The 26,922-nt window shown below is 42.6% G+C and overlaps 1 protein-coding gene across 1 annotated transcript in view; it reads right to left on the bottom strand.

Annotated features, from left to right (window-relative positions):
* Positions 1-417: 417 nt before the first annotated feature.
* The window catches only part of DOCK5 (dedicator of cytokinesis 5), a 210,529-nt gene continuing 184,024 nt past the window's right edge, over positions 418-26,922 (bottom strand). The window contains exons 41-52 of the mRNA XM_055299886.1: positions 25,619-25,760; positions 23,712-23,793; positions 22,446-22,530; positions 21,925-22,011; positions 19,718-19,894; positions 15,454-15,537; positions 14,601-14,738; positions 12,567-12,733; positions 7,326-7,494; positions 6,497-6,635; positions 5,143-5,246; positions 418-4,556 (exon numbers count right to left, since the gene is read on the bottom strand). Coding sequence (XP_055155861.1) covers positions 4,452-4,556; positions 5,143-5,246; positions 6,497-6,635; positions 7,326-7,494; positions 12,567-12,733; positions 14,601-14,738; positions 15,454-15,537; positions 19,718-19,894; positions 21,925-22,011; positions 22,446-22,530; positions 23,712-23,793; positions 25,619-25,760 — 1,479 coding nt within the window. The 3' untranslated portion in view covers positions 418-4,451. The remainder of the gene's footprint in view (positions 4,557-5,142; positions 5,247-6,496; positions 6,636-7,325; positions 7,495-12,566; positions 12,734-14,600; positions 14,739-15,453; positions 15,538-19,717; positions 19,895-21,924; positions 22,012-22,445; positions 22,531-23,711; positions 23,794-25,618; positions 25,761-26,922) is intronic.

The following is a 26,922-nucleotide window of genomic DNA, read 5'->3' as shown; positions in this document are numbered from 1 at the left end:
CTCTCTTGGAAATTGATTTAATGGGTCTGGTGTGTGGCCTCTTCCCAGGTAATAACTAATGTTCAACGTAGCTTGAGAATCAGTTTCTATCCTTCCCAAATAAGTTACTAGCTACTCCTTTTATTTCCCTTTTCAGTGAATGAATGAAGAAACAACCTATCGTATTAAATCAATTGTTAGAAGCCATCAGCTCCGATGCCAGAGGGATGGATGGAGGGGATAGAGGTGAGGGAAGAACCAAATGATCTGTAGTTGTTATTGCTTCCAGGCAAAGATGACTCCATGACCCCACAGTAGGAGTCTCAACTAACAGGACCTGTAATGAAAGGAGGCCAGAGGCACTGGATGTGTTGGTAAAGTTCAGGAATGATTTCATTCCACTAACATAAGAGTAATAATAGACTAAACACGATAAACTTCAAAATACATTTCCATTTTTAATTTAAAAAATAAATAACAGCAAATCTGAACAAAATTTTTCTACTTCAATGCACATCTTCCTAAGAGTTCATGTTTGAAACCCAACTAGTTTACAAACTCCAGGCAACAGAGCCCTTGACAAAGTCTAGATGAACAACTTACAAAATTTGACTAATAGACGAGTTTAGGCAGCATAGGTGGGAGACCAGCTTTGGCTGGATTATAAGAAACAGCCTGAAATCATCACCTTAAAAGAACTACCTTTTTCCTTTTTTGTAGGTGAGAACTGGTGGTTCCACACTCAACCCACCCAAAGAGGAACTTATCTTTTCCAACTAATTTTAAAATCCCACCTGGTTAATGGCACATGGACCTAAAAGCCATTGTACAGAAACTTAAGTTGCCTTCTGATTCTCTTTCTTACTCAGAATCAAAGCAAGCCTAGGCTGAAGGGATTCTAAAAACCACGCAGCCTCAGATATGTTTTACCTGAGGATATTGAGGCCCAGAGGCTGACTAAAGGTATTGGTCTTGCCAAAAGGTACATGGTCTTTACTGTCCTGTTCTGTGTTGATGGTGGGATTTTCCCCCCTTTTTTCATTATGCCGAGCAGGGGCAGGAGGGCAGGTACAGCTATGAACAGCCTCCTAAATGCCTTTTGCAGAAGGATGGCATGGACATGAGAGGGATCTTCTGGGGTTCTGGAAGTAGTCTAGGTCTGGATCGGAAAGGTGGTGACATGGTGCATGCTTATGTAAAGCTTCATCCATTTGTAGCCCTAAGATTTGTGCAGTTGAGCATATGTATGTATAGGACTCATCTCAATTTTAAAGGAAGAAATCACCCCATGATCTGGGGGCCAGTAGAGGGGAAGGACTCTCACAGCTTGGAGAAAGTTAACAAAGGTGGATGGTTATCTCAAATCCCCCCTCATCTCTTAGGGATCTGCAGGGTGACAGCATTTTTCATGGGTCTCCCTGATGGGAGATGACTGCGATTCTGGAATCAAGATGTGAATAAGGTACAAGAGGGGAGGCCCATGGCCCAAGCAGCCTCATTGAGGGTTTCACTTTTCCCTAATCCCACTCTCTTGCCAATACCACAGCACAGACTCTGCACATCACGCTGTTCCCATTGAACACAATGAACTGCCACATCCCCAGGGTCTCATAAGGTGTCTGGCATTCAGTAAGAGCTTAATTAATGTTGAATGAAACGATTCTTGAAAAAAAAAATCTCAAAGACAAATCACTGGAACAGAGAGAAAATAAGGGATTAGAAAAATCCCATTAACTAATATCCACAAAGGTTGTGATGGTTTGGGAGCTATTTTCAACATCCTTTAATGCTCCAGAGTTCTTATCAGAGAAAATGAAGACCAGTTCTGTCCTCTTTTATTCCCGGCCCCTCATCTCTCCTAGGTGCAAGGTAATCAGAAAGCATTTCTTTGCAGTCTTCCTCTTTGACTTCAGGACAGACTGATTATCTTTTGTCTAACAGGACTCTTTCTGACCAGTGGCTTCCCACGTTCCCTGTAATCTGTTATCCATGACATTACCTAGAATTCTATTCAGGAAGGAGAGACCTAGTATTTGCATTAATGTGGAAGGGGAGACACATGGGAAAAATATATTCTATTAAGAAAGGGAAGAGTATCTGGGCACTGGTATAGCAGACTACCCCAGCCCCTGTTCAAAGATCACACCACAGCCCTCACTTGCACTGCTCTGAAAGGACATATTTGAAGTCTGGTATTTTTTTGTGACCAGTTTACATCTTTCTATTTTATGGGCAGCCTGAAAAATAGGGTGAGTGAGGCCTACACACCCCCACTAGCCAGTCTGAGATGCAACTTCTTAGAAACTGCTCCAGGCCCCACAGAAGCCCTGAATAACCTCTCTGTTCCTTCTCTTTGTTCTTTCCACCAAAATCCTTTCCAGTTATTTTTTTTCTTTCCAGTTCTTATTAGCACTTCTCCTTTAGTTATAAATAATTATGTAAGAGATTCCAAAAGATGCCCTCTTTTTCAAAGGGACTGTATGTGCTCAGCTAACTTGCACTCACTTTCCAAATTACTTCGGGGGAAGAAAATTATCAGTAATGCTCAAAGAGAATTCCAGATCTTACTCAGGCTGAGCAGAGGAAAGGAGCATGTCGTACCTACTACTTCAGACAGGTCGATCTCATCTGAACTTCACCTGTGGGACAGGTGTTATTCCCTGTTTCAAAAGGTGAAGAAATGAAGGCTCAGCTGATTTCAAAGAATTAAAGGAGTTTGCCAAGTTAACTGATGACACAGCTGGAATGGTCTGAAACCAGATGGTTTATTTCCAAAATCCAGGTTCTCTCTTTTATCCCCTTGAAGGTTCTCCTGAGTGGAGGTGAAGAACGGCCTTTTCCTCACCACATTTAAATATACACACTAATTGTTTGAGCAATGCTGGCCAAGTCTCAGAGGTTTTTATTTCCCTGACTCTGTGAAGCATTAGTACGTCTCTTCTAAGAGGGGTAGTGTTGAGACAGGCACACAAAGGGGCAGGCAAGCAAACCTGAATTCTTGGCGGTGAAATCTCTTTTTCCTCTCTCTACCTCGAGGCAGGGTGTGTGTGTGGGGGGGAGGGGACTGGGCCCAGGTGCAGGAGGGACTCTGGGAAGCTTCCCCACCTGTTGACCTAGGGGATCCACAAAAGGTTTTGTACTTTGCCATAACCATCTAAGTTGTATAGAAATATCTGGGACATTCCCATTGTTGTTGCAAGTAGGGGTGGGTATTCATCATGGAGTTTGTCAGAGTTGTCTTCTCGATCTAAGTGTTATCTGGGGATAGAGCCTCGATCAGCAAGCTGGGTTATTAGTAAGAATCTGTAGGCAGATTTTGCTTAGCTTTGGTTTCCCTGTCTACAAAACGAGGGGGTGGTTTGTATGACCTTTAAGGCCCTTCTAGCTCAAAATGTCTTTAACCTTGTGTGGTCATTTATGTATATGTAATATTTGATCAGCTAAGCCACCCCATTTCTTCTTGTGAAAGGACTATTGACATTAGTACCATAAACATGTAACCAAATTAATTCCACAATCACGAGGAATAAATAATCAGCGGGAGATATTGCACTGTATTCTCCAGGGTAAAATCAGGTGGCAGAGAGGGGCCGCGGAGCCATCCATATGGGATCTGGACGAGAAGTTGTTGAATCCGGGCTTCTAAGTCCCTTCTGTCCAGTGATTTGAGCTCAGAGGAGGTAACAGGGCAAGAAACTGTGCAAAAGAAAGAGCTTCAAGGCAGTCTGTAGCAGGAAGGAGTGACGGGATGCAGCAAGGGCTGAGGGCCGTTAGTCAGGAGTGTGAGGGACCCCTCAGAGGGGGTGGGCAGCTCTCCCTCCCCACATGTAGGGGGTGTGTGTGGGTGGGGTGGGCAGGAGCTCAGACCTCACAATCTGTCCATGTTTTTTCAACAAAGATAGCTATTCATACGCGAAAGTAGCCAATCTTCATCACCAAGATGTTCTTTTCCTTAAAGGAGACACAGCAGACATCGGAAAGATAGGATTATTTTGGATACCGAAGTACTTGATGTGGGTCTCTTCCAATGTTATCGGGGACATGGCATGTCCCTGTAAGAAAACCACATGTCAAGCATAGCTTTTCACAAGCAAAGCAAGGAATTCTTCCAGACTGTATGTAGGTTCCTGGGGTTGTTCCTCCAACACTACAAAGAACATCTCCAGGCTTTTGTAGGCTGCAATGGCTCTGTGCCAGAGGCTGAATTTAATCATGGTGAGGAAGATCTCTCCTTTGAGAAACATACAGGATGTGACCAATTCTGGAATCTTCTTGGACTGGAGGACATGTGATGTGGCCTTAGGCATCCATCAGAGAGAAGCCTTTCAACGAGCAACCAGTTTTGAGCTGGTGAAGCTGACTCCAGCTTTAGGAGAGGTGGTCAGCAAGGGGCCCTGGGGAATGAGGACCGTGCCTCCTCTCAGGCATCAGCCGTTCGAGGTGTTCAGAGTTGCAGAGAGAGGACAAGATCCTTACTGGGATCCAGGCTCAGAAGAAAGTAAGCCAGATTTCCGAGCTTTGGGAGGTGGTGGGGGTGGGGCTTTGGCTTCTCTTCGGATTGGCAGCGGAGGAGCAATCTGAGGGAGCAGACACAAAAGTCAAATGAGTCTTTTCTTCTTAATCTGCTTTCTCCTCCACATTTCTGCCACTGCATGTAAGCATCTAACTGATCTGAGTCTATCTGTCCCTTGGCAGGGACAGAAGGGGAACAACACTCATTTATCTTCCCCTGTTCTCTGAGTTAATCAGACATACACCAAAGAGTTATATCCCCACCATTTGGGTTCTATAGCAGGCACTCAATAAGCATTTGTTGAATGAATGAAGGAAACCCATGAGAGGCCATTCTAGAATGACTGTCACTCACTCAGGAGTAAACTCTTCACATGTGAACCAGAATTCACTTCCGACTTCACTCATCTGTACCCAGGGTGAGGTACAGAGAAAAGGTCTACCTTTGATCTGATGTAAAGGTCTGCTTACATTTTGTTTCTTCCCATGGAAACTCCCCTATCTTTTATGATTTTAGGCATGAATCAAGAAGAGACTGGAGTGACAAATCTATGGGAAACCTGCCCAGTAAAAAGCTTGGAAAACCAACACTGCACTCCCACCAGTGGTACGCTCTGACCCCCCAACGCCGGCCTTTGGCCTTGTTCCTACCTCTGTGGAGTTCCTCTGGCTGCTCTCATAAGGCTTGCTTTTGGGGGGAGGGGGAGGCGGGACAGTAGTAGTCATCAGCCCATCTGTCTGCAAAGATGGGGAGCCTAGAAATGATACAAAGTCGATGAAGGCAGAGAGAAGAATTCATCAAGGAATCTCATGGAACCTCTGCTTGCCATGTTAACACCTAAACCAGCGTGGCCATCCAACTGCTAAGGTGATATTCTGTAGTTTCTGTGGACAGAATGGAAAAGACCTCTTGCCCTTCATAACAAATATAGCACTGTTTACTGACCAGAAGGTTTCACAAGAAGTTCCAAAGTAAAACCACCCCCCCACCTTTTTTTGCTTAGGGTTTTACTATCAAGCTGGAAATGAAGACATTTTCTAGAACTTAGCGTATTAAAAATAGGTACACTATTCTCTGATCTATCCCAAGTGCTTTAGAAAAAATGTCTGTCACAAAGTAAGTGGCCAATATATATTGGTTAAATTGAACTGAGTTGTCTTAGTTGGATTATTTAAAGGGTGAGATACCATTTCCTCCAGGAAATCTTACTTAATTAGCTCTAACTCTTGGTTGACTCCTGTGTCCTATCTTGGTCCTAAATGGTGATTCCATTTTTTCTACCAAGGGTACCTTGGAATTCTTGTCAGGCAATGTGGACTGCCGATTCCCCAAGGCCTGACTGTAGACAGTACATGGTGCAGGTCTATTTCTCATCCTTTTTTTGGGACACTTTCGTATACAAAGTGCAGAGCTACCTACCCAATAGTTTGTAAGCTACTTGCTTCCTGTCTAGTCCCCGTCTAGCTCTACCTCATTTATAACTTCACAAATGGAAAAAGAGTCATGAGACCCTCTGAGTCACTATTCAGAGAAGGTTAATGTGTCCTAGGAACCCATAGAATCCTTCAAACTCTAATTTTACTATACCCACTACTGTGGAATGAGCCAACTTTACAATAATCTCACATACTGGGGCAGCTGGGTAGCTCAGTCAGGTATCTGCCTTCAGCTCTGGTCATGATCCTAGGGTCCTAGCATCGAGCCCTGTATCAGGCTCTCTGTTCAATGGAGAGTCTTCTTATCCCTCTCTCTCTCTGCCCCTTGTGCTCACTCTCTCTCTTTCTCAAATAAATAAATACATAAATCTTTTTTTTTTAAAAAATAATCTCATATACTATGTGGCTGTTCTGGCTAAATATCGCCCAAATCCATAGATATACTCCATTTCCTACTGAAACAAAGAGAAGGGATATGTCTGTATCTCTATATCTGTATATGTATATATATATATATATATATATATATATATATATATATATATATATATATATATAAAAGACTTACTTAAGGTCCTGGTAGCTTTAGGAGTGAGTGGAGGTGGGCTCAAGGGTGTCGACTGAGGAGGTGAAGAACCATGAAATGGCGTCAGCCGATTGTCCGACAACTGGAGACTCTTTGGTCTTTGTGCTTTTCTGGCTGGGCTCTAGTGGGGGGTGAGAGTGGGGCACAGCAAAACATTCTCACCGTGAGAAAGGCTGAGCTCATCATTGCTCTGAACCACCTCGTCTGCTGAGCACAAACGTGTTAGAGGGAACCATTCCGGGAGCCACTCTTGAGCTTACCCCGCTGTCATGTGGTGAGCATGGCAAACACACGGACAGGGAATCACTAAGCAGACATTGTTCTCTGGCCAGCCATGAGCCTGATCTTGACCACAGTTCGACTGTATTATTTATGTTGGAAACGAGCCACCCTGATCTCAGGGAAGGCTGGTCTTGCCACACTTAACAATTTGATGTGGCTCATAGAAGAAAACGCACTTTTTTTTTAAGTTAAAAGAAGAGAAATGACAACGTTTGGACTGAGTCATGGAATATGGTGGTGAGAACCATAACTCTAAGCAGCAGCCCACATGTTTACATTGTGGGTACAAGGTCTTACACCAATACTGATTTAGCTGCTCCGATTCTCCTTATGTGCTTTTTTTTTAGCACAGCCTGAGATGGAACGCCACCACAGGCTGCTGCGTCCTGAGAAAGCATGGCCAGGTGACTCACAGCTCTGATGGGAATGGGCATGTGCCTGGCTACAGGGAAAGCACTAGCAAAGCTCTGGTGCTTGTTTGCTTTGCTCCCCACCCACCCCCCTGTAGTAGTTGCTGTTGTTGTTTTACCATCAGATCAGGTTCTGGCACTTTTTCTGCAATGACTTGGGATTTGCTCACGCTCCAGTCTTTTCTCTTGAACTTGCTGATCCGGTTCTCACTGTCCTCTTTGAGGGGCAAGTCTTCAACTCTAGCACCTGACGAAGCCCTGCGTTCCAGAAGTGGCTCGAGGATTGACCTATCAGCCAAGAACAAGGCCCAAAATCACAAAACCCTGACCACTTGGGAGTCAAAATTTACTCCAAGAAAGACCAGGGGTGGGACGCCTGGGTGGCTCAGTGGTTGAGCTCTGCCTTCAGCTCAGGGTGTGATCCTCCATCCAAGGATAGAGTCCCACATCGGGCTCCCAGCATGAAGCCTGCTTCTCTCTCTACCTGTCTCTACCTCTCTCTCCGTGTCTCTCATGAATAAATAAATAAAATCTTAAAAAAAAAAGACCAGGGATTATGACTCCTCAAGATAATCTTGATCTGTGACTTCCCTCTCAGCTTCTACATCTGAATTTCCAACTGCCAATTATTTTTTTAAAGATTTTATTTATTTATTCATGAGAGACCCAGAAAGAGAGGCAGAGACATAGCGAGGGAGAAGCAGGCTCCCCCCTTGGGGAGCCTGATGTGGGCCTTGGTCCCAGGATCTCAGGATCATGCCCTGAGCCAAAGGCAGATGCTCAATCACTGAGTCACCCAGGCATCCCTCCAACTGCCAATTAAACATGAACACAAATGAGACCACCAAAGTATGAAAGGAAAACATCTCTGAACATTCATCTTATCCCAGAAAGAGAAAGTCTTACTAAATTTATAGGCAAAGACAGAGTTCATACAGTAAAAGACACATAAGTAGCTTCAGGCTACTTGGGTAACAGCATATGTCCCAGAGATGGCCAGCCTGTGTTCAAATCCTACCTATGCTTACTTCTTGGGTGATCTTTTCATACCTCAGTTTCCTTATCTATGAAATGGGGACAGTAATAGTACCTACCTCATATGCTTAGAACAAGTGCCTAGCATTGATGCATGCTCCCAAAATGCTTTTATTATAGTGATAGATTTTCAAACACCATAGTGAAACCTGTTTCATTCAAGAATCATGATTAGGTGCTAGACAGAGAGAGGAAGAGTTTGATGAGAAACAGGATAGTCTCACAATATTCTCCCATAAATTACTTATTAACTACAAAGAGAGATACAGTAACTATACAGAAAAGAAAATGGACAAAACCTCAACGACATACACCATCAGTTAACACACTAATGGGGAACAAATGAACATAATGCACTTCTGGATATGATACTTTAAAAGAACATAACATGACCCAAAAGTCTACAACTTGAATCCTAAGCACACAGAAACATTAGACAAGCACAAATGAAGGTGAATCCTATGAAATGACTGGCCCGTAATCTTCAAAAATGTCAATATGATGAAAGACAAGACTGTCTTTCATCTTTTTCGAAAAGCCAAATTACTTGAGATTAAAGAATAAAGAGGTGTGGCGAAACACGGCAACTTCTGGTATGGGATCCAGTCAGGATCACACGCTATGTATAAAAATCATAGTGGGACAACCAACAAAACTGGGATAAGGGTTAGAGCTTACAGCCTTGTATCGATGCCAAATTTCCTGAACATCCAGGCTGTACCGGGGTGTGCAGTTATATAAGATGATGTGTTTGCTCTTATTGCATGAAGCATGCAGCCTACTCTCGAATGGTGGAGTGGGGCTGGTGAGGGAGAGACAAAGAGAGAGGGAATGACTGTAGCAAAATGTAAAACGGAGGAAGGCTAAAAAAGATATTACACCTTTATGATGGGTATTGCTTAGAGCTTCTGAATGGGTATTTAATAAGCCCTGGCTTGACTAAAAATTGATAGATTTTTACTCCATGAAAATAGAAAGCTTGGAGGGATGAATAGGCAGAGGGCAGAGGATCTTCAGGGCAGTGAAATTATTCCATATGATACTACAATGGCAAATACTTGTCATTATACATTTGTCCAAACCCACAGAACTACAACACCAAGACGAAACTTCTAATGTGAACTATGGACTCCGGGTGACTACAATGTGCTAATGTTGGTTCATCGGTAGTAATGAATGTACTGCTCTGCTGTACATTCTTAATCTTGCTATGAAATTAGAACCACTTAAAAAAAAAAGCCCATAACACACACACACAGACAAAAGCTGTGGTATGAAATAAGATAATACAAAAACAGAGATGAGCTCTTAGTATTTAAGAAAAAAATAGAAGCTTCGGCAGAAAGCGTTATTAGTAAACGAAAACTCTCTGCTGGACATAATTTAGATGGCAAATATATTTAATATATAAGAAACTTTTACAAGCCAAAAAGAAAAATATGAATAGTTCAATTTTTTTTAAAGTGCCAAAGGATATAAAAGGTATTTCATGAAAATGGAAATCCAAATGATTTTTAAAAAGTCAGCATCACTAGTTACTAAATACTCAAAAATATTAAGACAAGATATTTGGAGGAGGCAAGGACTTTTTTATATTATGGAAAATTTCAAATGCATAAAAAAGTGGAGAGAACCTAAGAAACTCCCATGTGTATGTCAGCGTCAGTAAGGACAACTCAGTCAATCTGCTTTCTTACAGACATTAAGCCACATTCCATGCCCCTCACTGGATCATGTGGAGGTGATTATTAGATACCATATCATGTCATCTATAAATATTTCAGAGTATACCTCAGTAAGGCAAGGACTCACTTCATAACTACACTCCCATGATTGGTCCCACAAAAGGAGTAATTCATTTCATCGAACATCCAATGCTCACAATTCCTGACTGTCTCATAGACTTTCTCTTGAAGTGGCTTGTTTGAATCAAGATCCAACCAGGATTCACTCACTGTATTTGATTGATAGGTTGCTTCAATCATTTGAAGCTTTTAATATTTATGTTCTCCCTTCCTGCAAAGTGTGTTTGTCTTGGCTCTGTTGAAGGTAAAGGGAGAGAGTTTCAGGAGAGTCTGAGTAAGGCTTATTAGCCCCTCGAGTCACATGGGAAATGCTCATAGATGGCAGTTTCTTTTTTTTTAATTTCAAATTAGTCTTTCCTTTTTTATTATTTTTTAAAAGACTACAAATGTGGGTTTTAATTTTTTGGTATTTTTCTTCTCTTTCCTTTTGAGAGAGAGAGAGAGAGTGTGTGTGTGTGAAGGGTGGGAGGAACAGAGAGAGAATCTTAAGCAGGCTCCACTCTCAGCGCAGATCTCAATGTGGGGCTCAATCTCACAACCCGGAGAATAGGACCTGAGCTAAAATCAAGAGTTGGATGCTTAACTGACTGAGCCACCCAGGTCCCTCTTTGGTATTTTTCAATTGTTAATATATGTAAGGGAAAGCCACTCACTATTATTTATCTTAAATCTGCACTGATTAAAGAAATACCATAGAGCCCAATTCCAAAAAAGACTCTAATTATTCTTAATTTTTTCAAAAGATTTTATTTTTTTAAGTAGGGAGATCAAAGAAATAGGAAAAAAGGCTGCAAATAGACTAAAGAACATATAGGAATTTGATTTTGTAATGAAGTTGACATTTCAAATCAGTAGAGAAAAGATGGTTTGTTCACTAATGTTACAGGGAAAACAGTGACCGTGTGGCCAAAAAAAAGTTGACCTCTGGGCAGCTTGGGGTGGTTTAGTGGTTTAGCGCCCCCTTCAGCCCAGGGCATTATCCTGGAGACCTGGAATCTAGTCCTGTGTTGGGCTTCCTGCATGGAGCCTGCTTCTTGCTCTGCCTATGTCTCTGCCTCTCTCTGTCTCTCATGAATAAATACATAAAATTAAAAAAAAAAGAATTTAAAAAAAAGTTGACCTCATACCTCACACTTTATACTTGAATAAATTTCAAATTTAGTGTGAATAGTGAAACTCTAAAATTAATTTTTGCAGCCTTACAGTGGAGAAGGCCTTTAATCATAATATAAAATCCAGAAGTCGTGAAATCAAACATTAATTTATTTGACGGCATTAAAAAAAAGTCAGCACAACTCAATAAAAAATGAGAAGCAAAGTCAAAAGACAAAGGAGAAACTGGAAGGTATATTCCAACTAATATTTCAGACAAAGAGAACACAACAGAACAATGTACCCAAAATACATGACCATATTTTGCAGAAAATAAAATACAAACAGCTAATAAAAAATGAAAAGAAGCTCAGATTCACACAAAACAAGAGAAATAAGACCAAACCAAAATGAAACCCTATGCCATGAAAATATTCTCCATGTATCAGATTGGCAAAAATTAAAAAGGCTGATAATATAGAATTTGGGGCGATGGGGGTGATGGGCACCCTTGTAGGTTGCTGATAGGACTGTAAATTGGTATAATGTCTACAATTTTGAAAACTGCAACTATAAATGTTTGACAAAGCAATTCCACTTCTAGAATATTCCTCATATGGATATGCCTATATTTACAAAACAAATTATTTTTAAGAATATGCACTGTTGCATGGCTGTGATGGCCAAAGATTAAAATCAACTAAACATCCATCAACAGGCACTGGTGGAAGTTGTCCTGGTGAAGACATATCACAAGATGTCTGCAGCTTAAAGCAAAGAGGAGGCTCTTTACATCCTGAAATGGAAGGATTTTCAAGACACAGGAAGTTAAAAAAAAAAGCAAGGTAAAGAAAGAATTACGTTTCCACTCAGATAAAAGAAAGTGTGAGGAAGAACATGTTTTTAGGTATTGCTTGTGTGTGTATGAAGAGCTGCTGGGAAGGCAGCAAGAACCTGAAGCAAGACATCACTTGCCTCAGCAGGGCAGGACTGATATGGTCAAGGACTGACAGGTGGTTTTTCATGACTGATCTCTTTTGTACCCTGGAATTCCATATCATGTAATTATATTACCTATTTACAAAATGAATATAAATTTTACAATTACTTTTGAAAACTGATTCAGATGAAAAATAATCAGACTCTAAATTACTCTGAAAAAAAAAATGAATGCGACAGGATGATGGGTGATCATTATCCTATTTTTTCCTAACTAGTATCATTATGTAAACAATGATCTTCCTCATGAGGAAGACAATGAGAATGATCCAGAGGCTAACAACGATATACTCTGAATTACTTCTCGTATAAGGGTGATGCATCTACATTGACCAAGGCTTCCTTTGGTGACAAAAGGCAGAGGTTTAGTAAGGAGATACCCTCTCCCCGCTCCCTACTGCCCCCAGTAATTAAGAATTGAACCCTTACCCATCAGATCCTGGTCTGGAAGGAGCGTTATCGGATGAGTTAGAAGAGGTGGAAATCACAGAGGATGTCACTGAAGTGATGGACAATCTCCGCAGTGTAGATGACATGATGTAGGGTAGTACGATGGACCCTGTGCGGCTTTGCTTCCTCTCAGTCAAGCTGGGTGGCTGAAGAACAACACACAATGTCTCACAGTGAGGTTAGCCTGGAGTTCAGCCCCTGTGGACTGGTGCAGCCCCCATTCTGTCTGTGGCAGTGCCATTTGCTTTGGCTGGCACCCACTGCTGCCTCACTTGTTAAATACTGCAATGATTTATATTCTTAATTAGAAACACAACTAGGTTAAACCATCCTTGTTAAGACTAGAGGAAAAAAAATCCCCAGATTTTGCTGCCAGCCACATAAGGGAGGAAAAACCAAGCTGTTCATTGCCTAGCCCCCACTACCACCAAGAGAAGAGCTAAACCTCGGTCTGCTTCCCCAGTTTTGCTTCTTTCAGCCACCAAGAAAATAGAATACTACCCTAATAGAAAGTTTTATATTCAAACTGTAGACCCAATGCTCAAGAAATAAATGGTGAATCTTAAGAAGTAAAGGAAGATTGATCTACTTTCATTAGAAATGTCTCTAGTAGGACTGATTTGCCCCAATAGGACACCCTATCAATTTTACACACAAACACTGGCCTGGATCTAATAAAAACTACTCATTAGGTGAAAGTCACAGTCCTTCTCATCTAGGAACTTGTGTAAAAGACAAATGTTCCTAGGAAAAAGCTCTTAGCTGGCAACAGGTTAGGAGGTTAGACACGACTGAACACTTGATTAAAAGCAATGATCACAAAGATACTCTGGAGAGAAAAAGGTAGGAAATATGGAAGTGTGGAAATGGGAGGCAGGAGTACACCAAAGGAAATTCAGAGCTTTGGTTCAAGGAAAGAGAATTTGAAAATCAGGGGTTCAAGATTGAGACAGTTAAATAGTAAGGCGGACTCTTATTAAAAAGAGCAGAAATAGGGTACCTGGCTGGCTCAGTTGGTTAAACATCCAAGTCTTGGTTTCAGCTCAGGTCATGACCTCAGGGTCATGAGATCAAGCCCTGTGTCAGGCTCTGCACTCAGTGGGGAGTCTGCTTCTCTTGCTGACTACCTCTCCCTCTGCCCCTCCCCCTGCTCATGCATGCATATGCATGCTCTCTCAAATAAATAAACCAATCTTAAAAAAACACAATAACCACAATGGAAAACTGAAGCTGGAGTCAAACATTCAATCGACTGTTGGAGAGAAAAGGTTATTTATTTGTTGTTAAGTAACCTTTATGCCCAACGTGGGGCTTGAACTCATGACCCCAAGATCAAGAGCTGCATGCTCTATCAACTGGGCCAGCCAGGCACCCCAGAGAGAAAAGGTGACTAAGCACATGCACCAATCCACCCAACTTCTCAGGAAGAAGAAAACTGTCACAGGGAGAAATGAGAACTGTCGGAAAAATGATGAAATCAACTATATGCATTGTAAAATGCACTTCACAATTCTTTCTTCCTTTGAAAGGTGTGAAGAGTGGCAACTTTTCATCAAAATGAAAAATAAAGACTAGGAAAAATACTAAGAATTGGGCTAGAAAGGCCAGGAATAAGCAGCATCCGGGAGCAGGAACACCCCAAGTGCTAGGAGAGTAGTTCACGCATTATGGGCCCAGACCAGCAGCATCAGCCCCACCTGGGCGTGTGTCAGAGAGGCAGACCCTCAGGCCACCATAGACCTTCTGTTAGAAACTCTGGAGATGTGGCCCAGCAATATCTGTTTTCACAAGCCTTCCTGGTGGTTTGGACAGTCACTAGAGTCTGAGAACCCCCATCTAAGCACACTAACTTTAGAAGGTCACTAATAGCACCATGTCTTCTCCTCCCTGCCTCCAGTATTTTCATGCCATTCCTCTGCAATTTTGACTCATTTGGCAGCTGAAAAACTCATCATTATCAAAACAGGTAAAAAAAGACTGAAGAAGGCAACAAGCTACTTAGACAAAGCCAACCAGTGTTATAACACCGTAGAGCTTTTCCACTTTCTCCTTGAGCTCTCGGAAACAAGATGACAACCGGTCATGTAGTGGCTTTAGCTGCTCTGTCAGCTTCTCCCCATGGATGCGGATCCCCTCCGTCAGCAGAGGCATCTAGGAAAAAGGGCACGAAAGGAAGGAAATACGGTTTAGGAAGAGGGATACTTCAGATTTGGAGATTGGGGAAGGATGAGGGTAGAGATGGGCAGGTCAACTGGTAGACACAGCATCTGCCAAATGAGAGCGCTACTTCTCCGTGTAGGGTTTGGGCACTGGACACCCTTGGGTCAAGGATGCAGAGAAATACACAAAGATACAAGCAGGCCCTAAACTGGGGATGGATGGACAGTCGAGGCAAACCCACCTGAGCCTGGGGGCATGTCTGTGGCTAAGGCCCTCCTGGTTTTAAACCTTAGAGTGAAATGGATGGCTGCATTTTCTCCCACTGTTCACTTAAGTAGAGAGAGGGAGGGAGAGAGAGAGAGAGAGAGAGAAACTGAAGCCAACATTCCTCAGCTGGAAACACAGCTCAGCAAACCAATCTGTACTTTAACCTCTTCTCTCAGAAGGACCCTCTCTGCACTGTACAGTCTAATGGAATGCTACTCCTGGAGTCACTTAGCCAAACAAACAGATAGGCTGTGATTCCAAAGGTAAAAAAAAAAAAAAAAAAAAAGAAAGAAAGAAAGAAAGAAAGAAAAGCACCCGTCAAAGTGGGCTTGTGGATTTAAGCCCTAGACAATATCTTGCCATTGTGCACGTGTGGACCCCCATGGAGCGCAGCAGGTGGGGGGGTTGCTGTTGGCCACACACCTCCCTTAACGCATACCTGTAATGCTATCAGACGCTTCAGCAGCTCAATCTTCTCCTGGTCTTCGGGGTGCTCCTGCAAGTACTTTTCTGTAAAAAAAGCCTAAAAGGGAAGCACATGCAAGTATTAATTAGAATACATTCCTATCTGTGTATTTGACTCTTGAGGGAGGAGGGGGAGCCTGGATGGGTGAAAACTGTCTTCTCTTCTAGCTGATAAACCTGGAACGACTATGGAAACACTCAATCCTCTCCTGGGATGACCTTGATGCCGTAGCGGACAATTCTAAGGGTATGTGCTATTTTGTGATTTTTGGAATCATGCAATGCCTAATCACAGTACCTTCTCAACAATCACCAGACACACACAAGTGCACTAACCAAATAATTATCAGCAGAGCAGAATGGCATTTCTTAAAATAACTTTCCCAAAGGACAAAGGCCAATGACAATATCTAAAGGTTATTCGTTAGATCAAGTGCACAGATATTATAAAGGAAAAAGGAAATAATTAATAGGCTGGAGATGGCTGATAGTTTTGCTCCTCTACCATCTGATATAGGCTGTATCACATTTTCTTCCTATATTAAGTGAATATGAATAGCCACACTTTCTATTTGTCTATCCAAAAGACTTTTTGAGGGCAGCCCAGGTGGCTCAGCGGTTTAGTGCCACCTTCAGGCCAGGGCCTGATCCTGGAGACCCGGGATCGAGTCCTACGTCAGGCTCCCTGCATGGAGCCTGCTTCTCCCTCTGCCTGTGTCTCTGCCTCTCTCTCTCTCTCTCTCTCTCTCTCTCTGTGTGTGTCTCTCATGAATAAATAAAATTAAAAAAAAACACAAAAGGCTTTTTGAGGACATGAGATATAGATGTGAAAATGTTTTATAAATATATTTTTTAAAGATATATTTATTTGAGAGAGAGAGAGAGAGAGAGTGTGCACAAGCGGGGGGGAAGAGGCAGAGGGAGAGGGAGAAGCAGACTCCCTGCTGAGCAGGGAGCCCCACATGGGGCTTGATCCCAGGATCCCGAGATTATGAGCTAAGCTGAAATCAGATGCTTAACCGACCAAGCTACCCAGGTGCCTGTTTTAAAAATATTAAAAGCACCTTGCGTTTAAGCTTAATATATGTGAAGACCATGTCACACATAACAAAGTTAATAAACATTCACGGGTCCCAATGGCTAAGCCTCTACAATAGTGAAAAAAAACCCAAACTCAAACTATAAACATAGGTGTTATGGAACAGACCATTTTAAAGACCATTCATTAGGGAAAAAAAAGTCTGTGGTGAACATTTCCAATACAGTCCTAAAAGGAAGTTATATATTTTCTCCCTGTACCATAACTATCATTTCTGAGAGTGTTTTCAAAGACCAGCCTTCAAAGTTCCCCTCACTCTTCTTTTCCAATACTTTAAAAGCCATCCCTCTGTATGAGACCCAAGGTCCTGAAACTACAGGATACATCCCCCCCCCCAAAAAAAAAAATGATCAGGGATCAGCTCATTTTGTGTGGAAAAAGTATATGCAAACTCCACCTGTGGGAAGATATTATGAGTTGAACTGTGGCCTCCACCTTGCCCCAATTCGTAAGTTGAAGTCCTTTTTATTTATTTGAGACAGAAAGAGAGACCATGAGGCAGAGGCAGAGGGAGAAGCAGACTCTGCTGAGCAGGGAGCCCGACCCGGGGCTGGTTCCCAGGACCCTGAGATCATGACCTGAGCCAAAGGGAGCCGCTTAACTGACTGAGCCACCCGTGTGCCCCTGATTGAATATATTTGCTGTCCTTATAAAAAGGGGACGTTTGGACACGGTGAACATATTGTGAAGAGGCACAAGGACAACACGGTCATCTATAAACAAAGAATATTCACCGCAGGGTGCCAGCAACCCCTCAGAAATTAGGAGAGAGGTGGGGACCAGATTCTTCCTCATAGCCCTCAGAGGGAATCAATCCTACTGACACCTGGATTTTAGACTACTGGGCTCCGGAACTGTAAGGCAATATATTTCTATTGTTTTCAACCAACCTGTTTGTGCCTTTGTTCTGGCAGCCCCAGCAAACTAACACAACAAGGAATATAAACAAATGCAGGTCAAGTATCACAGACAGGAAGCAAGCGAGCACATCTGAGAACACTCTTTCTAGCCAGATTCATATTTAAAGAGAAATGAATGAAAAAGTAGTATTGCTTAAACCTTCATCCACCCTTACCTTCCAAAGACAAGCAGCTTAAATCTTCAAAAGTCAAAAAAAATTTTTTTTGATATAAGATAAAATGCACTGAAATTCCCCAAACATCAGGTTGAGTCAAATGTTGGAGCAGAGTGCTCTGAAATTAATTTTTTTTTTAGGAGAGTCCTGCCTCGCAACAGAGAGGGGCTGATGAATTACAGTAAACAGATCTTGCATTCCTAAAACTCAGGTTGTGATTAATGGGCTGCTTTAAGATAGGTCATTCGTATAGGTAGGCGATGATGGACTCCCCAATTAATTGCAATGGGGGTCACTGGTGATCAATGACTTTACGTTTTTCGTATGTTTAGAAATGCACAAACTCATACATATTAATCAAAAGTACAAACTAAGTATTTTAAGCTAAAGATCTGAAATTTATGTCTACCTGCCCTACTTCCCCTTTTTAAAAAACTTCAATGAGAAGCCAATGACATTGGAAAAACCTTCCTATGAAATTATATCCTATTCACAGATATTGGCATATATGAATTTGAGTTCACGGGGATTATGTAAACAAACAGAATACTTGGAAAAACACAGTTGGCCTAGCTTATACGAAAAAACATACCAACATCATTAAGGTATAACAAAGTATTGTATTCTGGATCCTGGTTTTACGTTGAATTTCATTATTACAGGGGAGATTGGTATTGACACCTAGCATGGGCACACTAGAATTGGCCTCTGGTGTGGAGTCTTCCCCAGCTGCTGAGGGTCATAGGCCTGAAGAAGGTTCAAAGTTTGATGGGAAAGGAGAAGAAAGATGGTTATAGCAGTCACAGAGCACTAGCAGCTCTAATACTCAGGAAGGACATTCAGATCACATTTGGCTCTGAGCGGACAGGAGGGAGGAAGAAAACCAACGCTCATCAGGGCTCAACCATATGGCAACTGCTCTGTGATGTTCCTTACACACAAGATGCCTTCCTCAGCTACCAGCCACTCCCAAGCATTACTTATTTTCCTTACTTTTTTCAGATATGAAAAAAGGGGGCTCAGAGAGGTGAAGTATTTCAGCCAAGGGCCCACAGGGGCCAATGGCAAGCCAGGATTGGGTCCCAGGAGTGGCTGATTCTAATGCCCTGGTCTTCTCAGGACTTGTGTACAAATGCAAATAAGAGAATTCGCCCATTTAAAGTCTCCTCGCCCTTCTCAGCCACTTTCTCTGCTTTCTGTTCACTCTCCAGACTATGCCACAGGGGTGCAGCAGTCAAATATTTATTTATATTTAGGAAGAGGACTCCAAAATTACTTAGCCACTGAAAACAACTGAACAATTAAAAATCCTGCCTCAATTAATTACTCTTAGCTGAATTTTACCTATTGAATCCATTACCTCTTTTTTTTTTTTTTACCTATTTTTTAAAATTATTTTTAAAGATTTTGAGAGGGAGAGAGAGAAAGAGCAAGAGAGAGAACATGAGCAGGGGGTGGGGCAGAGGGAGAGGGAGAAGCAGACTCCCCACTGAGCAGGGAGCCTGAAATAGGGGTTGATCCCAGGACCCCAGGATCATGACCTGAGCTGAAGGCAGATACCTTACTGACTGAGCCACCTGGGCACTCCAATTACCTCCATTTTAAATGGTGCTACATCCAAACCCTATGCAATGGATTCACATCTGGTGAGCACTCTTTTCTTGTTTTTCCAGAATAAGACACAACCCACTTAGTTGAACTAATTTAAGGGTACAGCCGGGTCCAGCATTTGTCCATACAGCCTACGGCACACCAAGTTGGGGTGGGCATTCCCAGCCTAACTCTGCCTTTCTCTCCCTGCTTCTCCACTTCCAGAGCACCCTTACAGAGGAGTCCACCTGTAAACTTTCTCTCAGGGCCGAGAGGGGTTGGGAGAGGGAATAGCAGGTAAATCAAGCAGACATGGTATATTAGATCGGTGTGAGGTCAGGGACAGGCTTTTCATTAGTTTCACTTGCCCACTTGTAAAGATGGCAGAGTGAAAAATCTCTCAGAGAAGCTGTAATAAACTAACTGACCAGCTGCATGGTGCCACTGAGAGGCATGGAGATGCACGGGATTCACCTTTTCGTAGTTGGAGTAGCCCCCCATGACAGCCGGGTCTACGATGCCACTGAGAAGCATGGAGAGAGGATGCACAGAGAGGGCTCGGTCCCAGGCATGCTGCTGCACACAGTTGCTGATCTTCTCATTGGTGAGTTCCATGGTTTCTATGGCATTCTCCAGGGGACTGATTTCCTCCTGTGACAGAGGACAAGGGAGAGGAAGAACATTTTGTGAGCTCACAGCAAAGACAGAAAAGAAGTCCTCAGTGTGCCTTTTAAAGGGTATAAAATCGGGCAGCCCTGGTGGTGCAGCGGTTTAGCGCCGCCTGCAGCCCAGGGAGTGATCCTGGAGTCCTGGGATCGAATCCTGCGTCGGGCTCCCTGCATGGAGCCTGCTTCTCTCTGTGTGTCTCTCATGAATAAATAAAATCTTAAAAAAAATTAAAAATAAAAGGTATAAAATCCTCACCAAGCAATAGAAGAGTGAGGTTTTGCTTGTCAAGGTTGTTTATTTGGATACCACACTTAATTGGAAATGGTTTTGCTAAGTTGCCAAGTAAGCTACTTAAAGTCTCCTTGGGAAGTACAAGAGTGACCTAAAAATTAGAGCAATAGCAGTGATTATTTCTTGGTGCAAAGTGTCCACAGGAATTTTTGGGGAAAAAAATTGGAGCCATAATAATGATTGATTTTTAGGCAGAGCTTTCTCAGAGATTTTTGAGAAGATCGATGACAACAAAGTAATGGGTTATCTGATCCAAGATACTTCTGCAGCACCCAAAATGTTCCCTGGCAAGAGGCTTGATGTTTCTTGCCTGAGAAAAGGGAAATGATATTGGAAGCCATACACTCAAACCATACGTAAGTCACCTTAGTATGATTTCGTGGTTAAAAGACGTCAGAAATCATGGGATGTGTTAGGATATTCAAGTTGAATTTTGGATGAATGTGAAATGAGATTCAGTAAAGATTCAGAAGGGCAACCTCTGTAGAAATGTCTTCAAAGCCAGGTTTCAAGAAAAATGACCTTCTTCATTTTCCCCATTGAAAGCCATCATGACTGTCTACTACAGCCTTGATTCCAAAAGTCTCTATCCAAAAATCCTATTCTTACTGGAAAAATAATAATTTATTATTAGTGGTATGGAACATATCAAATTTCAGTTCAGATTTGTTCAAGATGTATTTCTTGAAAGTGTATCACATGTCAAGTACTGCGCTGTGCTCCACAGTTACAGCAGTGGCTAAAATCTAATTCATGGCTGAGAGGAGCCTATGGTTTTATGATGGGGTCTCAAGACACATAAGCATGGAAGTAACTTGTTAGAAATAAGTCCAGGTTGCAAAAGGGCACAGGGAAAAGGCATCTAACCCACTTGGGAATTTCAGAGGTGCCTTCCAGGTGAAGCTCGTACCTAAAATGAATTTTGATGGGAGGTAGTTAGGTTCAGAAGTAGCATTCTGGGCAAAGAAAAATGCCCCCACTGTTATGGAGGGTTGAAATAACATGGAATGAATTTAGTTCCAGAAGATTCCAAAGGAAATCTCAGGCAGAGCTGAGTCATGAAGCCTCTGCATGTGTGTGCTAAGGAACAGGGGCTTTATGCTCTAGGCACTGGGGAGCCATAGCAAGGTTATAAAATAGTCGGCTTTCCACTGTGGAACTCACACTCGGAGGCAGTGAGGAAAACAGGCCTGTGAAGGCCAAGGCAGGAGGCCAACAAGGGGGCTTTTTCTATGGCATCCACCAGAGATGAATGAGAGACTAAAACAGGGTATGGCAGTAGTAGAGCTGGAAATAAAGAAAATAGACTTAATGAATCTTAAAAAGGTAAAGGGGGAGATTTTGGGGAATGATGGAGAAGGAAGAGTCTGGGATGACTGGTGATGTGATTAGCCACGAATGAAAGAAGAGGAAACGTTCTGGGAGAGAATGTGATTGACGGCAAACTCAAAGGAGACATTCCGAAAATGGTTTGGTGCACTGGCAGGATCATGAGGAGACAAGACTCATTTGCTCATAAAAGAGTCATTCACTGTGAGTAACCTTTAGGGTTGGCCTTGTAACATCAGTTGTACAAAGGAGTTCTATTATACAAGCACGCCTTTTATTTCTCTTTTGGAAAACAAAGTTGGCCAGAGGAGGCTAGAAGGGGACTTAACAAAGGCTCTTATTATATTTGGAGATACAAAGAATTTTCTGAGTTCCACTTTCAGATGACTCACCGTTGAAATTTGTTTGACTTCAAACCACTTGAGAATCCCAGGAAAGGTATACGCAGTTGTATATGTGGTCCTTTCAATCCACATGGTCTGGTGGAAGGAAAGGAAATAGGAAATGTCATTTCCTGGGTAAAAGAGCAACACTCCCTGGTTGAGGTCAGCGAGATTCTAGTCACAAATGCTTCCTTAGAGAATGGGCCATATTTTGAGGATTCTGGAGGTTTAAAACTACCAGGGATCATCTACTTGGGCCCTCTGACCCTCCAGAGGGGAAATGTGAGGTCCAGAGAAGTGTGATTTGCTGATACTGGCAGCAGCAGTGGAGCCCGATGATAGAGCCCAGTTTTGGGGTGGGTTCCAGTCTAGAGTTTTCCACTGTGATGGCCTGATGTCTAAGTAGTAAGCATGTAGCACCTCTATCCCCAGGGCTGCCATCGTTTCTGTTGTCTGCATTGGTTAGGTGGAAAGCCTTCATTTGGATGCCAACTTTACGTTGTTTTAGAGGGCAAACAGGGTGGACTCACAGCAAATTCATTGTCTGGATCCTTTTCTCCTTTCCGGAAAGGCCTGGAATATCTGAATTGCTGCACTTCATTGGCTCTGTAGTAGCTGGAGAAAGACATGGCCACAATGCTGTAGTTTCTCTTAGAACAAGCAGTCCTTGCTCAGACTTCAGTAAAACCTGGGCCGCATCTTACACAGACCAAGTGTTATCCACTAAGCAATCTCAAAACAGTCTCCCTAGTGAAGGTTGGAGGAGATGCACAATTTGATCTTATTTTTATTAATCTTAATTTTATTATTTATGAATCCATTCCAGTTTACCATTTAAAAAGATACATGTATTTATATCCATGTTTGTGTTTTCATTTGTATGTTTTTATCACAATTCTACTAGCATTTTATCTTCTCAGGAAAAAGCATGAGGCCTTTGATCACTGGGCACCCCACCAGGCAAGGTGAGGTCAGCCCACTTCTCAGAGTGCTTCTGAGTAGAAATAAAACCCAGGAGATCTGAAACATAACAGTCAAATTCCTGATTTCCTTCTGTCTGCCTAAAAAAATCCAAGACCCCCCAAATCTCTTTTGAGTTACCAGGCTTATTTTATACTGAAAATAGAATAAAGAGTTGTGGTCTGAATGCCAAAATTCACATGTGGAAATCCTGACCCTCAATGCAATAGGATTAGGAAGTAGTGTCTGTGGCAGGTGCACAGTCATGAGGATGGAGCCCTCATGCATGGGATGAGTGCCCTAATAAAAGAGATCCCAGAGAGCTCTGTCGCCTTTTCTGCCATGTGAGACACAGTGAGAAATAAGTCAGTGAATCAGGCAGCAGGTCCTCACCAGACACCACATCTGCTGGTGTCTTGGACTTCCCTAGCCTCCAAAAACTGTGAGAAATAAGTGGCTGTTGTTTATAAGTCACCCAGTCTGCGGGGTCCTGCTATACAAGACCCAGAGGTTTAAGACAGCAGAAGATCCTCCAAATGAGTTTAAGGCCTTGTTTTTGTTTTTTTTTTAAAGATTTTATTGGCTGATTACTGATTGAGGGGGAGTGTGCATGAGTGAAGGGAGAGGGAGAGAGAGAATCAAGTGGACTCTGTGCTCAGCGGAGTCTAACTCAGGGCTTGATCTCACAACCCTGAGATCATGACCTGAGCTGAAATCAAGAGTCTGGCGCTTCACTGACTGAGCCACGCAGGCGCTTCCAAGACTTTGGTTTTGATGTACTTCAGATAAAGTGTGTGAGAGGGAAAGTGTTTTTAAGACCAAAAAACCCCACTTACTTTAAGATCTGCTCTGGAACTGGTTTGTCCTTGTAGCTGGGCGGCAGGCTCATCACTGGCTTTACGGTGAAACACTGCATGTCTGAGGAGCTCATTAAGGAAGGAAAAGGGGCCGGGCCATGAAGCTGTCACAGAAAGGACCACCTGTTCTCCCTGCTTTGCATGGAAATGGTACCTGCATTAATTATTCATTTTTACCGAACGCCAGGACTGCACTGAAAGCGAGGTTCCCTTATGTATTACCAAAATGCCTTATTAAATCATGATCCTAGGACATTTTTAGGTCAGACCCCTGGCAAGCAACCTTGCCACAGGAAAATAGGCTTCAATGAAATATCAAGGAAAAGGGATTTGAAACAGTTTTAAATCATTTCTTTTGGCCAAGCAGGCCTCTGAGACAGCCAGATGCCAGAGCCTGCGCAGTAGGAACTTCTGGTATCTTTGGATCTTCCTTGTTTATGGTGGACCATAGCTGGGTGCTGAACTAAGTTCTCAATATGTTACCACCAATAAACACAACAATAAACAGTCGGATGTTACAAATCTCCTACAGATGAAGAATTTAAGGCTCCGAGAAAACCCAGAGCATACAACTGGTTCACGGTGAAGTCAGGCTTCAAACCCAGATCGGGGGGGGGAGGGGGGACCCTGTCTCTTGGACTTGATAGTTAAAAAAAAAAAAAAAGACTTTTTTTTTTTGTTCTTGCCAGTGCAGATATACTGTTTCAAAATCTACAGCATTTAAACTCAAGTTTAAGGCCTTGTGTCTGGTTAAAACAGCGACTGCCGGGACTTCTGGGCAAAGTGTGCAGCCTCCTGGGCGCAGAAACACATGGACATGTACTCAGATGCAGTATTAGAATTCACAGCTGCTGACTTAGAATCTCTCTGTATGACACAATCTGAGAACCACTGGGCTGTGCCTTACCCTGGTCTAGTTGACAGAGCGGATTGAGGGCCCAGTGATAGGAAATCCTAAATCCAGTTCCTGAAGACCTCACCATTCCCATACCATGAAGGAACCTCCACTCTTTTCTGAACCCATATAACCCAAACAAGGATTTATCCTAGCACCTGCTATGTATTAGCAGGCTGCTGCTCTCTTACATGTGTGCCTGTCTACTGGTCTGTTATTATCATTGTCGATCTTTCTATGATCTTTCTATAGCTACTTACCAGCCTAGGTGTATAATAATGGCCAATATGTACTGAGTTTTTATTATGTACCAGGTATTGTTCCCAATATTTGACCTATGTTTACTCAATCTTTACAAGAATTCTGTGAGAAAGGATGAACATCATCCTCATTTTGTAGACGGGAAAACTGTGGCACAGAGAAATCAAGGAACTTGCCCAAGTTGACGTAATCTGAGACTCGAACCCAGGCAAATGTTAGTTCCAGAGCCCGTTTTCTTATCTGCCTGCCGCACTGGCTCTGTCTTATTCACCTCTCTCTGAATACTGTTCAATTTTAGAACATTTTTATTTGAGCACAAAACTTATGAAAAAAGTTAAAAATAACTTTGTTATGGACCTCTTGGTGTTTGTTCTTTTTTTAAAGAAAGTATATAATTAATTTTTCAATAAGTCATTGCATTGTGACAAAGGAAGAGCTATATAACTTTACCCAGAACCCAGAATTCTGAACAAGCAGTCCATGTCATCCTCAAGCTCCCCCTATTGCTATAAAACATTTCATATTCAAGATTTGCTTATTATCTATTTCCTTTACTTCATAGCCATGAGCTAAGGATGTTAGGGTCCCAAAGCTTTTACAAGGAATGGAAAACTGAGGCAGAACAGCTAAATGAGTGGTCAGAGCACAGGACATAACCATGCGCAGAGACATGACTGAAACCTTAGCTTCTGTGGCTGGGCCAGGCCATGTCTCCACAAGGCGAGGATACACTGCTTTGGGGACGATTTGATTTCCTCTCCCGGGGGCGTGGTGCTGGTCATCTTCTCGGCATTGGGGAACTGGGTCAGCAGCCTCAGGCTGAAGTCTTCTCGCCTCTCATACTCCTTCCCCCGGTAGATGAAGATTTTGTTCTGCAGATCAGAGACAGCAAGGGGAGTGATTATGTGTGAAGAGTGAAGAGGCAACTAGAGATCCTGGTGCTGAGGAAGCCACAGGCCTCCCTAGCACAGCTGGCTGAAGTGCATTCCCCCAGCAAGTTCTCACCAGATATCTACCCTGCAGCAACCATCACATCTGGCAAGAGTTCACGTTTTACTGGGGGAGCTAAGTCACAGGCATAAAGCTGCCTCCACAGTGCTTCTCACAATGTGGCCCCATGACCACAGCTGGTCTGCAAACAGTCTGCACTGATCCACAAGGAAATGAGCTTGTGCCCTAGTACAGATCCACAATGTCACTAGGCACGCTGTGGAAACGTAGCTGATTTTTTTTCATAGCAAGACCTTCTCAATGAAGGAAGGTAGTGCACTGATTCATGTGCAAGCCCTCCTCTTATCATGATCTGGTTGTGGACCAGCACTTTGAATGTCACTGACTTAGAGAACAAGAAAGTATGAAGAGAGTGAACACAACAAATCTCCGTTAACAGAGAACAGGAATAATTTATAGCAGTCCCCAGGCAATCCTGAAAGTCACTGTGAATGGCAATACCAAAGGCTCACAGAATCTAACTGCACCAAATCCTATTCTCTCCATCTCAATCTACATTCTCTTTATGTTTAATAAAATTAATAAAATTGGATTTTTTTTAAGAAAGAGATTTCCTAGGCTCCAGGCATGGGTGTAATCTGACTCCTTGCTGCAGTTTAAATGCGAGTTTAAATGCAGCCATGTTTCGAAGGTTCCTGCTCATCTGATGCTGCTCAGATGAGTGCTCAGCTGTGGCAGCCCATACATGATCCATTTTTAACTAAACCTTGGGATCATATCGTCCTCGAAATGTTTTTTTAAAAAATCCCTTGTCTACTCATGTAACAAATATGTATTGGACAAGCAGTGGATTTGCTAAGACAGTAGGGATATAATGTTGACCCTACTCTCAAAAAACACCTTCTGGGGGACAGAAACAGAAAACCAGGAAGTAGGACATTTTATATCATGCAAGTAGCATGAAGGTGCTATACCTCCTAGGATTAATACTGATGGCAGTAAAAATTGCCACATCTTCTGGAATGGACCCTGACATTTTTCCAAGCTGGGAAAGATTTATGTGACTAATCCATGCCTTATGAA

The sequence above is a fragment of the Nyctereutes procyonoides genome, unplaced genomic scaffold, assembly GCF_905146905.1.
Source record: "Nyctereutes procyonoides isolate TBG_1078 unplaced genomic scaffold, NYPRO_anot_genome, whole genome shotgun sequence".
In the NCBI taxonomy this organism is placed as follows: Eukaryota; Metazoa; Chordata; class Mammalia; order Carnivora; family Canidae; genus Nyctereutes; species Nyctereutes procyonoides.
Note: the sequence above shows the minus strand (reverse complement) of the source record. Positions and strands in the feature narration are given on the sequence as shown.